Source organism: Solanum dulcamara, chromosome 2 (assembly GCF_947179165.1).
Source record: "Solanum dulcamara chromosome 2, daSolDulc1.2, whole genome shotgun sequence".
Taxonomy (NCBI): Eukaryota; Viridiplantae; Streptophyta; class Magnoliopsida; order Solanales; family Solanaceae; genus Solanum; species Solanum dulcamara.
This window is the reverse complement of record NC_077238.1, coordinates 77,265,635-77,280,456: the sequence shown is the minus strand read 5'-3', so window position 1 is coordinate 77,280,456 and position 14,822 is coordinate 77,265,635. Positions and strand designations below refer to the sequence as shown.

At 36.3% G+C, this 14,822-nt stretch overlaps 1 protein-coding gene across 2 annotated transcripts in view; it reads right to left on the bottom strand.

Annotated features, from left to right (window-relative positions):
• LOC129880813 (structural maintenance of chromosomes protein 6B-like) overlaps positions 1-14,822 on the bottom strand; it is a 54,220-nt gene that overhangs the window by 18,406 nt on the left and 20,992 nt on the right. For both annotated transcript variants that reach the window (XM_055955016.1, XM_055955017.1), the window contains 12 exons: positions 8,091-8,165; positions 6,999-7,103; positions 5,713-5,882; positions 5,419-5,521; positions 4,902-5,014; positions 4,229-4,433; positions 2,797-2,928; positions 2,554-2,668; positions 2,368-2,453; positions 2,171-2,266; positions 767-903; positions 601-703 (listed from right to left, as the gene is read on the bottom strand). In XM_055955016.1, coding sequence (XP_055810991.1) covers positions 601-703; positions 767-903; positions 2,171-2,266; positions 2,368-2,453; positions 2,554-2,668; positions 2,797-2,928; positions 4,229-4,433; positions 4,902-5,014; positions 5,419-5,521; positions 5,713-5,882; positions 6,999-7,103; positions 8,091-8,165 — 1,440 coding nt within the window. The remainder of the gene's footprint in view (positions 1-600; positions 704-766; positions 904-2,170; positions 2,267-2,367; positions 2,454-2,553; positions 2,669-2,796; positions 2,929-4,228; positions 4,434-4,901; positions 5,015-5,418; positions 5,522-5,712; positions 5,883-6,998; positions 7,104-8,090; positions 8,166-14,822) is intronic.

Here is a 14,822-nt window from a genome sequence, read left to right as displayed (position 1 = left end):
GATAATGGACCTTGTGTCTAACTCAACCCCATGCTATAGATTTTGAGGAGAGGATTGCCAAGGACTATATAAGGAGACAACATCATGTTCCCTCAACCAATGTGGAAAACTCGTAACACTATCCGGATCCATAAGAAGTTCCTCCTTATATCATCTCCGATTTTGATAGAAAGTACCGGAGATTTTAAAGAAAACTGCTTTCATCTGAGGAAGATAACACAACTATGGTAAGATTTATTGCCCCCTAACATCTCTCTGTACCATCTCCAGGCAAAGATATGTGTTACCAATAATGTAAAACCTATACCAAAAAAATGCTAAGCGGCTTTCAGGAAAGCTTTCCTTACTAGGATAAAGCAACAAGCATCAGTGAGGAACAAGTCATTCATATCAATAAGAAGAATATACATCTAAGCACTCAAGGATGATGACAAAGCAAAAACAGATCAGTTTTCACGTATAACGCAACTAGAGAGGACTTGCTGATCCCCTGTAACCACAAGAACTCCTTCATTATCATCTTCTATGAGCCGGGAAAAACAATTTTTACATTTTCCAGATGGAGGAGAGCAGACTATAACCATAAAGAAGGTAACTTACACCTAATTTCTCACGAAATGCTTTGTAGGTTTGCTGCTTTCTTAAAATTTTGCGTTCTTTTTTGTTGTACAGCATGCGGAGATCCTCAATGGACTCTGGATGTCTGCATGAAAAATTCATAAAGGAGTTTGAATAGGTAAACAATCAAACATAATCAAATCCTTACCTCCGACTCTCTTGCTGAAGTCTCTGACTTAGCCTGGTTAACTGGGCACTTAATTGCTCTGGAGTGCTTCCATCACAGCCTCCTAGAGTCTCAATTTCACTTTCAGGACAGATGATTGAAGCTTTTTTGTAGCTCTCCTGCAGCCAGGGGTACAGTTAAAGCAAGGTAATGTAATCTCTGACATGAAATGAAAAATAGAGTAGGAGCCCGTTTGGATTGGCTTTAAGTTGGTCAAAACCAACTTAAAGTCCCTTTTTAGCTTTTGGACGTGTTTGCCTAATGCTGACTTTAAGCCATAAAGTTCTTAAAGTCAGTCAGAAATGAAAAGTTAGGATTCCTAACTTTTTTTTCCAAAGTGCTTAAAGTCATTTTCTTTGACCATGGAAATTACTTTTATATCCTTTATATTTTAACTAAATTCCCAAACTACCTTTTTTTATTCTTTTAACCCTAAAATTCACATCATAAGCACTTTTATCCAAACACTCAACTGCTTATTTATAAAAATAACTTTCAGCACTTCAAAGTTCTAAAAGCACTTTATACATAAAAGTTACTTTTTTTAAGCCCATCCAAACGGGCTCTAGAGTAGAGAGAGAGAGAAAAGCATATATCCACCAATAAGGTAGACCATGGAGAGGGGGAACAAGGCAGTGAATAGTTAATCATACTACTAATGTAAAGGCCAATAACATTTGTTGTCATAGTTTTCGTACTGTTAGTATATAGCAGTAACTGAATTATATCTCTAACAATCACTCTCTAAATACAGTAACTTGCCAAAAGTATACTTCCCCTTCATTTCACAGCTATCTTAATTTGAATATTTACATTTAAAACATTTCATGAAACTCACAATATAAGACGAATAATTTGTGGGAAAAAATACCAAGTGCTTGTAGTTCTATGTGCAATACAATTGTACTCTCAAAAAAGTTCTTAAAAACAAGAGAAACTAAAGATGATGTTTCTTTCAATTGCATGAATAGCTTCCATTGACTTTTACTGAAGAGTATAATTTGTTGGAAACCAATAAATGCTTTTCCTAATAGTAACTAGATTTTATTTCAGTAGAAAAATCAAAAATATAGGCCCAACAACAAAAATTGAAGTATAGAACATTGAAAACATCACAAACTCAAAAATGAAAATGCATTTACAATAGGAAAACGGACTAGGAAAGCCAAAAGTCTCAATCAGTATACAACTTTCTAATTAATTAAGACCCTTTGAGTTTAAGCACTTAATCAAGCTTTTTGGCTAATATTTAACTAGTTGAACTTCACTAGCAAAGCAGATAATGCATTATCATAAATAATTTTTGTTCTGGTAAGTAGTACAATATCTTAATCAATCCCAGTTAGTGCTCATAGAATTTATATGAATATAAGCAAATATTCATACCCTACGGTTGTGCTCAAGTTCCCGATACTCTGCTTCTGCTCCTTTGAGTTGAGAAAGAACTTTCGTACTCATTACCTCTTCATAGTGATTCTTCTTCTGAAATGAGAGTTTAAATTGCAACACAGACCATAAATTTCAATAAACATCACAACAGGTTAAAAACATTTATGAAGTGTCAATTAAAAGTAGGACTGAACCAATTCTGCATGTTTTAGATCTTTATCAATCATCATTAGCTCACGTTCTGCTTCCTCCAACGCACCAATTTCCACTTTTGCTGATTCTACATTTTCAGAATGGAACGGAATTTATGAAAAGGGCATATATAGTAGGAAATATACTTGGAGGTATTTGAACCTGACAAAGAAGCAAAATATGCATACCACACAAATTTTCAAAGGATATTTTAACATCATTAGCTTTGTTGTCTGCTTCTTTCAACCTCACTTGAAGCTTTTCCAACAAATTTTCTCTTTCATGCATCTCATCACGGATTTTCTGTACATAGTTTTCAAGAAAATAAAACTGTAGTGGAATGCCTTCTAAAAGATCAAGAGAACATTGAATTTGAAACTGAAGCCCCGGAAATGGAAGTGAAATATGGGTGGAAGAAAAGAGGAACAAACCGATAGCTCTACATGAAGCTCATCTACTGTTGATACAGCACTGGAGCTAGATTCTGCAACATATGACTTTTTAAAATCTTGCAAGCAAAACTCCTTGGATCTCAAAACTTTCTCTGCATCATGGCGCCTCTTCTACAGGAGCGGAGGAACTAATGGTTATATCAATAGTTGTTCATTTCATTCAATACTTAGGAAACCCCACTCACATATATCCGTCTGAATGTTTTATCAGAACTCGTTAAAGCAAAGTTTGTAATAGCAATTTACTCAAGAACCGTAAGGATGAAAATTCAAAAGAATATGGATAACAGTAACTTAGACTACCAAGAACACTCCTTTGTCTTGACCATACAAATGATGCTCCAGAAAGAATAATGCACCCTATTAGATAAGGGTAGCACCAACTTCTCTGCAGTACAAGTACATCATCTTTTTCTCTTTACTTTTTAGAAGGTTTAGCATTGCTTCACTCTCAATGAGGCAGCAAACCTCAGTGAGAAGAAAAGTAACAGCAAGTCAAGGTTTCTTCTAGTAACTAAAAAGCGGTTGTATGATTCTTCAGGAAAGAACCATCCATGAAAAAGCATATTAAAATCTTAGCAATGGATGCTCTGTGTCCTCTGGCGATTATTGCATTCCCAATTTTTTCACCAAATATGGCCATGAGAAATATATACCATTTCTTTGTTTCTAGGTAGTAAAATCACATTTTTCCCAAATATGTGTGGACACAGATGTTTTCAAACAACCAGATGAAGAGGCATTGTCCAGACAATCTAAAGATATAAATAAAGCATACAAACGAACAACTAATGAAATCAAAGAGAGAAGTTAATCCTACTTGGTCCACACATTACTTTAATTTATCATTTTCTGAATGTTAGCTGTTCTGTCAGAAAAATGATCAGTCACATGAAACTGTTCTGGTGAGCAAGCCAAACGCACTCTTTCTGCAGAATAATCTTTGAAGGATCCTAATAAAAATTTGCAAGGCCAGCTTATAATTTGATGTCCATAGGTTTGGGCTTAGTGGCTATGCACTAATTTTTTCTTGCTCCAAATCTTCAACTTTCTGGTCAGAGCAAACAGTCCATGAGGCTTGATGCTTTCACGAATTTATAGGATGGAACAGCAGAAGTATGATGCAATTGATAGATAGACTAATCATTATCTAGAAATGGTGTCGAGGATTGTGTGTATCAAGTATTCATACACAATAAAGTAATGAAATATACATGATGAACAGAAAGCAAAGATAACGCTGAGATGATATCCCTTCACAAAAGTGAGATGGAGAAAGAAAGACAGAAGAAAGGAAAACCACTTTTACTTCTGATAAAGTAAAACCAGAGTGAAACCTGCAACAGCCTTAGAAAAGGAGCATAAGCTATTACTCTGGTGGAGACTGCATCTAACTTAAAATAACAAATACCTTAGCACTTTGCAGATTATCATGGAGTCCTTGAAGCTCTTCATGGATACTCCTCTTCATACCCTCGCTTTGTCGAGCTTTGTTCTGTACCTCAAGTGCTTCGCTTTCTAGAGTTTTAATTTTATTGTCATATGAACCAGAAAGACGCCCACCTCTCATATTCTTCATTGGTGGAAGAATAGTTTGGACAGAACCTCGAGAAAACCTAGGAAGTTTTGGTATGTTAATCAAGTTAGTACAAAATGAACTTTTCTATCTAGAGCCAAGACTAAAATAAGAAATGCAAAAAGAGTAAATTAGATTAGTTAAGGCTCATAAAAAACAAATTATAAGTTTTAAGCCATCTTGAATCAACATGATGGTTATAGTGGAGGATGTTCTCTTGTAATAAACAACTATTGTCAGACTTGTTTCTGTTGGCAGAGCACCAGGCTAGTCATCCAAAAACCTCACAAAATAAGCCGATGGAAGGCAATTTATAGATTTAATTCTAACCGGAAAAACTAATTGTATTTTGTCACCAAGTACTAGGTGAATCTATACATGAACCATATGCAACTTAGGCAATACGTAGACCTGACTCATACGGTGAGTTGCTCATGGGATTACAGAAAATAACTTAGTATCGAGATAAAAAAAATTAATTGGCATATGAGAGACTACATAATCTTACATTTTGTACCCATCAGAAGTATAAACCTCCTTCAAATTTGAAATCCTTTGCTCAAAAGCAACTGTTTTCCCAGCATCATAGTCTTTAACTAGCACTTGCCTCTCAGCATTACTCTAATAAGACACAGTAAATATCAAGGCATAATCAGCACAACTAATCTAAAAAATAGTATAATACAGATGTAACAGTGATTACATATAAACACAAGAGGCTGGAAAACTGTCTGAAGCTCATGGCAACGAATAAGAACCCCAATCGGAGCTAACAACTTAGAGAAACCAGAAGTGAGGAGAATTAAAGGAACATGGAATTGTGGTGACTGCAAGGGATAACCCGAGCTGCCATAATCATAATTGATATGACAATAAGGAGTGTTTACTGCAAATTTGTCATCATATGCCTATTCCTAAAAATCAATTAAATTTGAATTCAAAACTGATTATGATCAGTAAGAAGTTGCAGAACTAAAGAATAGCTTAGCTTTGGTAATTATCATCCACAGAAATAGCAACTTTACCACATCAACCAAGACATTTAGTACAGTAGGATTGTCAGACCGTAGAACAGAAATTGCTGTTGGATGATGAGTCTGGGGAAGCATGTGATCGGGAATATGCAACCTACACCAAAAAATATAAGCAAAAGCTTGATAAATAAATAATCCACTTATCAGAAATAAACTAGATAAGTATATATCTCCACAGAAGTGACTGGTATATATCACCCATCAACAATGTTCAAGGATATAAATCATCCCTATAAATACAACACACACACACACATCAACAAACACATACAGAACGATCATTACCTTGGTCTAGAGAACTCATAAATGATAATCTGTAAGTGATTGTAGTTTGCTTCCCTTGCACATGCTCTTAATAAAAGGGAATCTTTATGATCAGTTACAATAAAAGCGTTAAGCACCTTGCCAACGGCACATTCAATAGCAGTACCCCACTTGTCACCATCAACCAAGGTCTGCGATAAAATATTGATAAATGCTTAGCACGAGCTCTCAAAAGTTAAACAAGCAGGAAAGCTAAATTGTTAATTGCAAATGCAACTAGGGTATCTGATCAAAGCAAAAAAATGATCTACTTGTAGTCTAATGTGATCATCCACCAAGCTAGTTGTCCTTAACTAGCGCCAAAAAATGGAGTGGCTAAAATTTAAAATAGACATCGTCTTGAAAGGTGTTAAATCGCTTATGTGCACCAGCAAACATTTGCTCCTGTTGCAAAAATGAACACAAACAGAATCTTGTACTCCTATGCAGCCAACCTTGGCTGGGAATAGCTGTTGTTTAATCTCAAAATTGCACTCTGGCAAGAAAACTTGAAAGAAGAAGTGTATGTAAAGATTCATCCTAGATTTGATGATAAGAGAACTCGAGGAAAGCTATGTAGATTGAGAAAAACTTTTATACGGGTTAAAACAGTCTCCTAGAGCATACTTTAACAGATACAGCAAAAACATGATTTTTTCAGTAATAAACAAAGCAATGCAGATCACACTCTCTTTATAAGACATCACAAGGGTAGTCACTCTTTTCATAATTGACTCTGATGACAGTGATAACAAGAGATGGCTCGACTGAAGAACCTCTTGGCTCAGGAGTTTGATATCATGGATCTAGGGAAGCTGCAATATTTCATCAGAATTGAAGTAGCCACATCACAAAAAGGAATCTTCATCTCTGAGAGGAAAAATATTTTCGATCTCAGGAAAGAAATTGGTAGGTTGGGTTACAAACCAGCATGATTGCCAAGTGAGAGCAATCATAAGTTGCAAGCATGGATTGAAGATTCTGTTGATAAATAGTAGTATCAAGCAAACAGAGGCCTTAGGTTCGAGTGACCCCCATCCATTATTAAAAAGAAATTCCACATGCTTAGCCCATGAGAAAACATCATGCGCGCACGAGAGAGGGTGTGTTGAAGACCTAATTAAGTTATCAAGAGTGTGCTCTCTCTAACGGCTTAACCTTTTAGACGAGATGGTCACACACTTCAACAATTAGCTTGTAAGCTCAGGAAAGAAAAGCAGGAAAAGATATACTTCACCAATGTACAATGAGTTTTCTCTATCACATACCACATGAGCACCTATTGGACCAATTGGCGCCCTGTTGAACTTTCTATGTTGTCTTTCAATCACCTCCAAGAGGTTCATCACTCTACCTCCTCCAAAGGCTGTAACCTGAGAAAAAAGAAAATCAGTGCCAAGCAGCAAGGTTTGCAGAGAAAGAAAGACAAAATAATCACTTAGGAAATGCAAATAAGTCAGTCAATTTGTGTGTAAACTATAATACAAAATTCTTATGCTAACAGTGGACAAAACACAAACCAGATGAAAATTACAATAAGATTCAATTTTATTAATAGCATCTTTACAACTTACATTGTCATGAACTTTTACCTAATTATATAATTCTCCTTCCCAAAAAAATCCACATATGGAATACTCAACTTCTAATGTACATTAACACACAAATAAACTGAAAGAAATCCACACAAGGCAGACACAAACAACCCAAAAGTCTGCAGGATAGTTCTGCCAAGAATCATGCCAAGCCTCAGTCAAATCAACTGAACAAAACTCGGAATATTTGTAAACATTATTGAAACCCCAACATACTTGACAGAATAATCAAACAATTCATTCCCCAAATTTATTTTCTTTTGACAACAACATAGCTTATCGCTATAATACGTCACAGAAAGAAGAGATAAATCCATACCAGAAAAGCCATAAGAACATCCAGGGAAAAGATTGAGTAACTCTTTGCATTCACTCGACAAAAATAAAAACAAAAACAAAGGATGATTGCAGAAAATGGCATTATATGTAACTGAGTATATAGTATCTCATGTTTAACAATTATCTTATCTATTGTACGTCTCCATATTTGAGCTCTTGATAACCAAAATACAATTCTAACGGGTGATCTTCGAAACAACTGTTGAAAGTGGTAAATAAGACGGTTCATCTAGGTCAATAGAAAATCATATGGTAATGCCAAGATTCAATCCCATCTAACTATAAATTTGGAAGACAGCCAAAGTATCAATTGTTAGGGTTGGGGAAGCTAAGAACTTTGCAAATGAATTTCCTTACTTCAAGCAAGCTAAGAAGAATAAAGAAGCTCTAAGCAAAACACTAGTTGAGATACTAGAGATAAGATACCTTGTTGCTTTGGTGAAGTTGAAGTTCACGGATTCGAGAGTGAATGTCACGACCCCTCTTGTCATACTCCTCAATCTAAAAGAACCAAAAAAAAAGTATAAATCCATTAGTTCCAAAGCAACAAAAATGAATTGCATCTAAAAAGCGAAATTAAGGGCAAAATGAAATATATTAGGAGATTACTCAAGAGTCCTTTTACTTTCCTGTGGCTTTTCAGTTCTTTCCTTTTACTTTCCCGTGGCTTTTAAGTTCTATGAAGAAATTCAAGAGCTAAATTACATTTCTTTGGAATAGAGTTTCTAGCAAGGTCGCCGACACAATCCACATTGCATTTCGTTCCAATTCTATCTTTTTTCAGCAAAAGCTAAAGAAAAAACAAAATACTAGCAGTGCCACAGCAGCGGTATTAGCAGTAATAATCCTAACAGCAATAACAAATGAGAATAAATGATAAAATCAACAACCCAAAAAATACCTAAGAAGTTTATATACGAAACCTTTGTTGTGCTTGTTGTGCTAATATGCCAAGTGCAAGCAACTTATATAAACAAGACGAATAGGAGAAAAAATCAAATTGAAGATGGATGTCTCAAACAATTAAAGGAACCAAACTTAGAATGAAATAAGTACAGACCCTTCTATGTACGAATTACACGGCATAAACATAGTTAGACTTTCAGGAGGGGGGAAAAGAAGTTCGAATGTTTGGGATGTTGCTCCATCAGCCATCATGTGGATTTTATGGAAAGAAAGAAACAGGAAAGCATTTGAAGAGTATTGTTTAGTTTCCTTTTGGTGTACCCATGAGATCCCCATTTGTATAGAAGATTGGGTTTCTTTTGTGGGAAACCATATTTTGTTTGTAAGTTCTCTACCTTCTGGTATACAGCTTGTATACTGGGTTGTTCCCCCATCATTCCTAAATTTATTTACTTTACCAAGAAAAAGACGCATTGTTTAGGTAAAATTAAAACGGGATTCGGTGCTTAAAGATATTGGATTTCAGGTTTAGACATAGTTGGTACACTTGTAATAAGTTTGGTGTTTGAGTATTTTAAATTGCTTAGAGAATTATATGTCAGTATTAGAGAGTGTCAGAATTTAGAGAATTTATTTTAAAACAATTCATAATTTGCTTTTGACGTGAAATGAATGACAAATGATTTCGAATGGATACAAAGAATTTGTATTGCCAAACCTAAGAAGTTTGAGATTGAGGTATGGTTGTTGTTGTTGTAATAAATTGCCACAGTACTGACTACACAAACAAATCCAGTTTTTAATTTATTAATCATGCTAGACAATGACAAACCAAGATTGGCTGTTCATATATCCATTTATTTTATTGACGAACAAACATTATAATCCTCATCATTAATGTAACTATCGTTAGAATAAATATTACACCATTCACCACCGATGTTGTATATTGTTATGGAAAGACTAAACAGTAATCCTTAATAAAAGCGACTTCATGTAAGGTCTCTAATGCCAGCAGAGGGTGTTTGGATTGCCTTATTTTAAGTAGCTTTTGGATTTTAAGCTTTTTTAAATTTTTGGATATGTTTGGGAAAGACAAAAAGTGCTTAATTTAGGCTGAAAAAGTACAAAAATAAGCTAAAAGCCTAAAGTTGGATATTCCCAACTTATGACTTTTAGCTTTTAGCTTGTAAGCTACTTTAAAAAGCTGATAAAAAGTGTAAAAAATGCTCTCAGGCACAAAAATCAAAAACTCTCCTACTTCCTAGGAGGGAGAAACATCTTTTCTAGACACTTTTCCAGCACTCCTTACTAGAAAGCCACTCTCTCACCTCCTTGAGTTATCACCTTCTGTTGTTACTCTCTTTTATTGTTTTCCTTCTTTGAGCATTTCTCTCAACCAGAAACTCTATTTTTTAATGATGGAGGACAAAAGGATCTATTTCAACGCAAGGTTTTAAGTCATTCGATATTACAAGGTGGGAAAATGGTAAGTCTGAATGGTATGAATGAGTGGAAAGGAGTAGGAAGATGATGCGAAGGTCCACTGTCAGCAGAAAAGCTATGGAGTGGATATGCTTTTGTATGAAAGAAGCATCGAAAGATCAGAAGAAGGAGATCAAGAAATGGAGATTTTCAGAAAGGGAGTCACACCTTTTTTGCACTAGAAAGAGAAACCAACACGGGAGATTTATAAGCATAATCTCATTAAATGGAGGGGAAGATCTGGCTTAATCAATCCAGAACTAACATTGAATGTTGGGCAGATGGATATTGCATTAAAGATAAAAAGGTTCATTAAATGGCAGAGGAGAAAGGTACAGATACCTCCTCCGAGAATGACGGATGTCAAGTACCCTTTTGCAGCAGTTGTACAAGAGAGTAAATGGCAATCACAAAGTCTCCGTACTGCTGAGATAAAAAGTAGGAATGGGTAACATAAAAGTAGATGATAGAATGGACGATCAAGAAGATAGCCTACACAAGAGATGTGTAGTTGGTTATTGCGGAGAGGAGTTGAAGGAAAAGCCAACACTTGCTGACATCAGAAGATGGTTCTCAACAAACTAGAAGAAAGCATTTGGGGTCAACATTTACGAGCTTCATGGCGACCCATTTCTGTTCGAATTTCCAAACAAACACATGGTGGAGCAAACCTTACAAGGTAAATGGAGATGGAAGAATTGCAGCTTCCATCTGCAATGGTAGAACCCTTTAATAAGAAGCGTCCTTAACTCCTTAACATGCAAAGAAACTTGGATGAGAGGTAGGCATTCCTCTGCATTTGTGGTCTCAGAAAGTCTTTCAAGAAATTGGTGTCGGTGATAAACAATGATGTATGAGAGATTCTGCGCTGTTGAGTTGGGTTGGGTCGTTCAAATTATGGTAGATGGCTTATGGGTGCACCATCGAAAGGATTTATAGTTCTATGTGGTTAATGAGGATTTTTTAGCTGGGTTGATAACTCTGTTGATAGGACTACCCAGACTGTTGTAATGTGTTACATAAACACTTGATGGTAAATAGAGGTTATGTGCCCGTGGTATACAGAATTATTGTTGTGACCAAGAATTTTTTTAAGTTTTGGCATGAGGTATATGATGGGTTGAATAGTAGTTGAAACTGGGTAAGTGAAGGTTGTGTGGGAGTGTTATTGGGTGTGATTCAATAGTTTTATCTCAATGGAAAAGTACTATGAGATTCAAAAATTTGGATTATTAGCAATTGGGTGGGACCCACACCTGTCATGGGATGCTTAAATAGAAGGAGAGAGGTCCATAGTTTGAAATTTTGGAGACTAACAATGTGTTGCTACGAAGACTTTGATACTAGTGATGTTTTGAGAGTAAAGTGAATGACAGATGTGGTTATGAAGTTCTATTGGTACTAAGCGTGTTGGCTTCAATAGAGTACTGTGAGGAGAATGTGGGAGATGATGAAACGAGCATGTCTACGATTGTAAAGGAGATGTTTTATAGGGACACTATGGAAGGAGTACCTTGTGGTATTCTCCCTTGGTCTCGTACATTCTTATGTGATCGTCTATTTTCACTCAAGATATGGTTTGGAGTATGATTCGATGCATATGGTCAAGCGTGTTCCCACTTCTGTGGATGGATTCATAGTGGTGGATTGGGTGTACCGATCCTGCGATGTCTTCTTGATAGGGTAGGATGCTTGTGCAGACTTAGTTCAGATTTGGCAAATTTGGTGTTGCTTTGGGGCAGTTGAAATGTTTCGATGGTTTTATAAGTGTCACCTTGCTTATGAGAACTTATAAAAGAGCTACCATGGATATATACAGTGACCGACAGTTTTGTTATTCATCTCGTCATCGAGTTCACATTCCAGATATGTATGAGTGAATGTGGAGACCGTTAGACCTAGTGCTACCACTCTTAAGGGTTGTTTACAATCACAGCTATTGATCTGATAATTTCGATAGTGTTGTTTAAGATTCTGGGTGCTTGGGAGTATCTCCCACTAGATGGTTGCTTGACCATTTCATTCTTTGGGTCAGATAAATTTGATTCCCCCGTGATGAGTACCCGATGTCTATGAATCAAATTTGTATAACTTCAGCTTATGGAAAGATTTGGCAGTGGGAATAGAATTTTGCTAGAGTCGGTGATGATTCGTGTGTCATGAGTGGTTAGTGGCTGATTCAGGCCGACACCTGATTTTGGTGGGAATTGATTCAGAAATTCTCTCGTGGTTATGTGATGAAGGATTTGTCCTAATGGTTATGCTGGGGTTTTGAGGATTTCAGTTCAGATTTGGTCCATGGGCTAGTTCGTGACTTGGATATTACTTCTGATTTGTAGATTCGCCAAAGTTCGATTAGAAAGTTCATTTTAGCATTGGATTCTGATGATATGGTCTAAGGATGGGTTCGCTTGGGAAAAACAAATACCGAGCTTGGAAGTTATGCCTCGGGCTCTTGGTAGCATCGAGTGTTCTACCTTCTTTTACTTTATGTTCAAGGACGAACATGATTTTTAGTGGCAGATGATGTAATGACCCTGAAGGTCACTTCTGGTAATTTTTGTAAAATGACCATTTTACCCCTCTCGATAGTTGCCCTGAGTCATTTCTGATCAATGTTGGGTGTTAGTTTTGGAAAATTCTTTATAAAGTTGAGTCCTCTTTTTTTCACCATTTTTGAGTTCTTGAGCTTGGTAGAGGCGATTTTGAAGGAATATTTTCATGGGATTTCATTGGGTAAGTCATTCTAACTCGAATTCATTACTATCCATTGATTAATTATTAATTTCACTTGAATTTGAGGTTTTTCAATAGAAGAAATTGGGGGTTCTCAAGAACATTGAAAATTTGATTAAAGTGATGATTCCGAACTGATTTGAACTCCTTTTTCGAAATGGTTTTCACTAATAGATTCCTTTATTATAGAGAACATTTTTATCCAAAAAATTTCAGATTTAAACCCTTTGTTTTCGAAATTAGGTTTTTGGACCGCTTCAGCCTGATTTTCAAAAATTATGATTTGGGTGTTGTTAGACTTGTATTCTTATTGTGAATGCGTATTTGATTATATTTTGTCGATTCAGAGTGTCGACGTAAGGGCAAGGCTCAAGTTCGGACTAGTTATGATTGAATTCGAGGCAAGTATATTTCTAAACCTTCGTTAAGCTTGTAGAATTCTCTACTTCTTGCTATCTGTATTGAGAAGTAATAGGGACTCGGATTTGGGAATCACTCGTGAACTTTGAATGTATTAAGGATGACGAATGGGATAATAAAAAGGAAAATTTGATGATCCTAACGATATGTGCAATACGATTGATGAAATTGACTTACTTGAGATAGTGTGCCTTGACTATATTGAGACTGATGATATTGACTTACTTGAGATGGCGTGCCTCGACTATATTGAGATTGATGATATTGACTTACTTGAGATGGCGTGCCTTGACTGTATTGAAATTGATGATATTGACTTACTTGAAATGCCGTGCCTTGACTATATTGAGATTGATGATATTGACTTATTTGAGACAACGTGCCTTGACTATATTGACATGACTAGTGAGTTGTTATGATTATCATTGTACATTGTTATATGTGTGATCATGCCAATATTGTACTTGTTCTATGACACAACTGAAATGAAACACTTGTGATAATAATGAGAAAGATGGGACGGGCCACAAGCTCCGTGGCATGTACTATATGAGGGGTCAGGCCACACGCTCTGTGACAGGTAACATGGACAAATATGTTCCCTCATGGATTCTGGATTGAGATTCAGCGGATGTGTACCGGTAGGACAGACATGCATCATATTATTTAACACGGCATTGCATTGTATTGCACTTCATTGATTGTCTGTGGATTCGTGTTTACCCCTGTGATATCCTTGTGACAGATATATCTTGCCACTTGACTGAGTTAATTGAAATACAGAGAACTGTTGTAACCTATGTGCTTCTTGTAATATATATTGCCAGATTGGGCTGGTTTGCATGTAGGTTGTAGTTATGGAGGTTCGAGTAGTGTGACAGGGGTATTTGAGTTCTATATAGCTTTCCTTATGTTTAGTTGTGTGCTTGTTAGGTACCGTGTTGTTTGGTACTCACTCTTTGCTTCTACACCTGTGTAGGTACTGTGCCTGATCTGTGTGTGAGTTCTATTCTATCCTCCGAGGCTTCGAGGTGACTTGAAAGGTAGTTGTTGACGCTCGACAATCTCTCTTGTCCCTTTTACTTATGCTTTATTCTATTTGAGGAACAATTGCATCAAGACTTATACTTATTTTCTAGTTCTGTTTTACTAGAGGCTTGTACATGTGACAACCAGATTTTGAGGGTTATTTTAGATTTGAAAGTCTTCCGCTTTTGCATATTTATCTATCTCTTTAAACTGTTTCCACATTATTTTCAGCAAATGTTGGGTTTTAGACTGACTTGTCCGGTGGGAAAGGATAAGTGTCATCACACCCGAATTCGGGTCGTGACATAAACGAAATTTTGAGCATGATATCAAGCTGATGTGACTGTTTGTCACTTGTACGAATGGTGTAGATTTTTGGATTGAATTTGGAGGGGATCAAACTCATTTTGGATCAAGTTGGATAAAATCTAGTGCAGTCGCGATTGCAGTAGAAAGTGGGTTGGGGAACAGGAGCCATTTCAGGACATCACATGGACTGAGCTGCGATCATAGGATCGGCTATATGACCATTGTAGACCCGAAAAGGCCTAGCAACATTCATAACTGGCTCCATAATCGAAG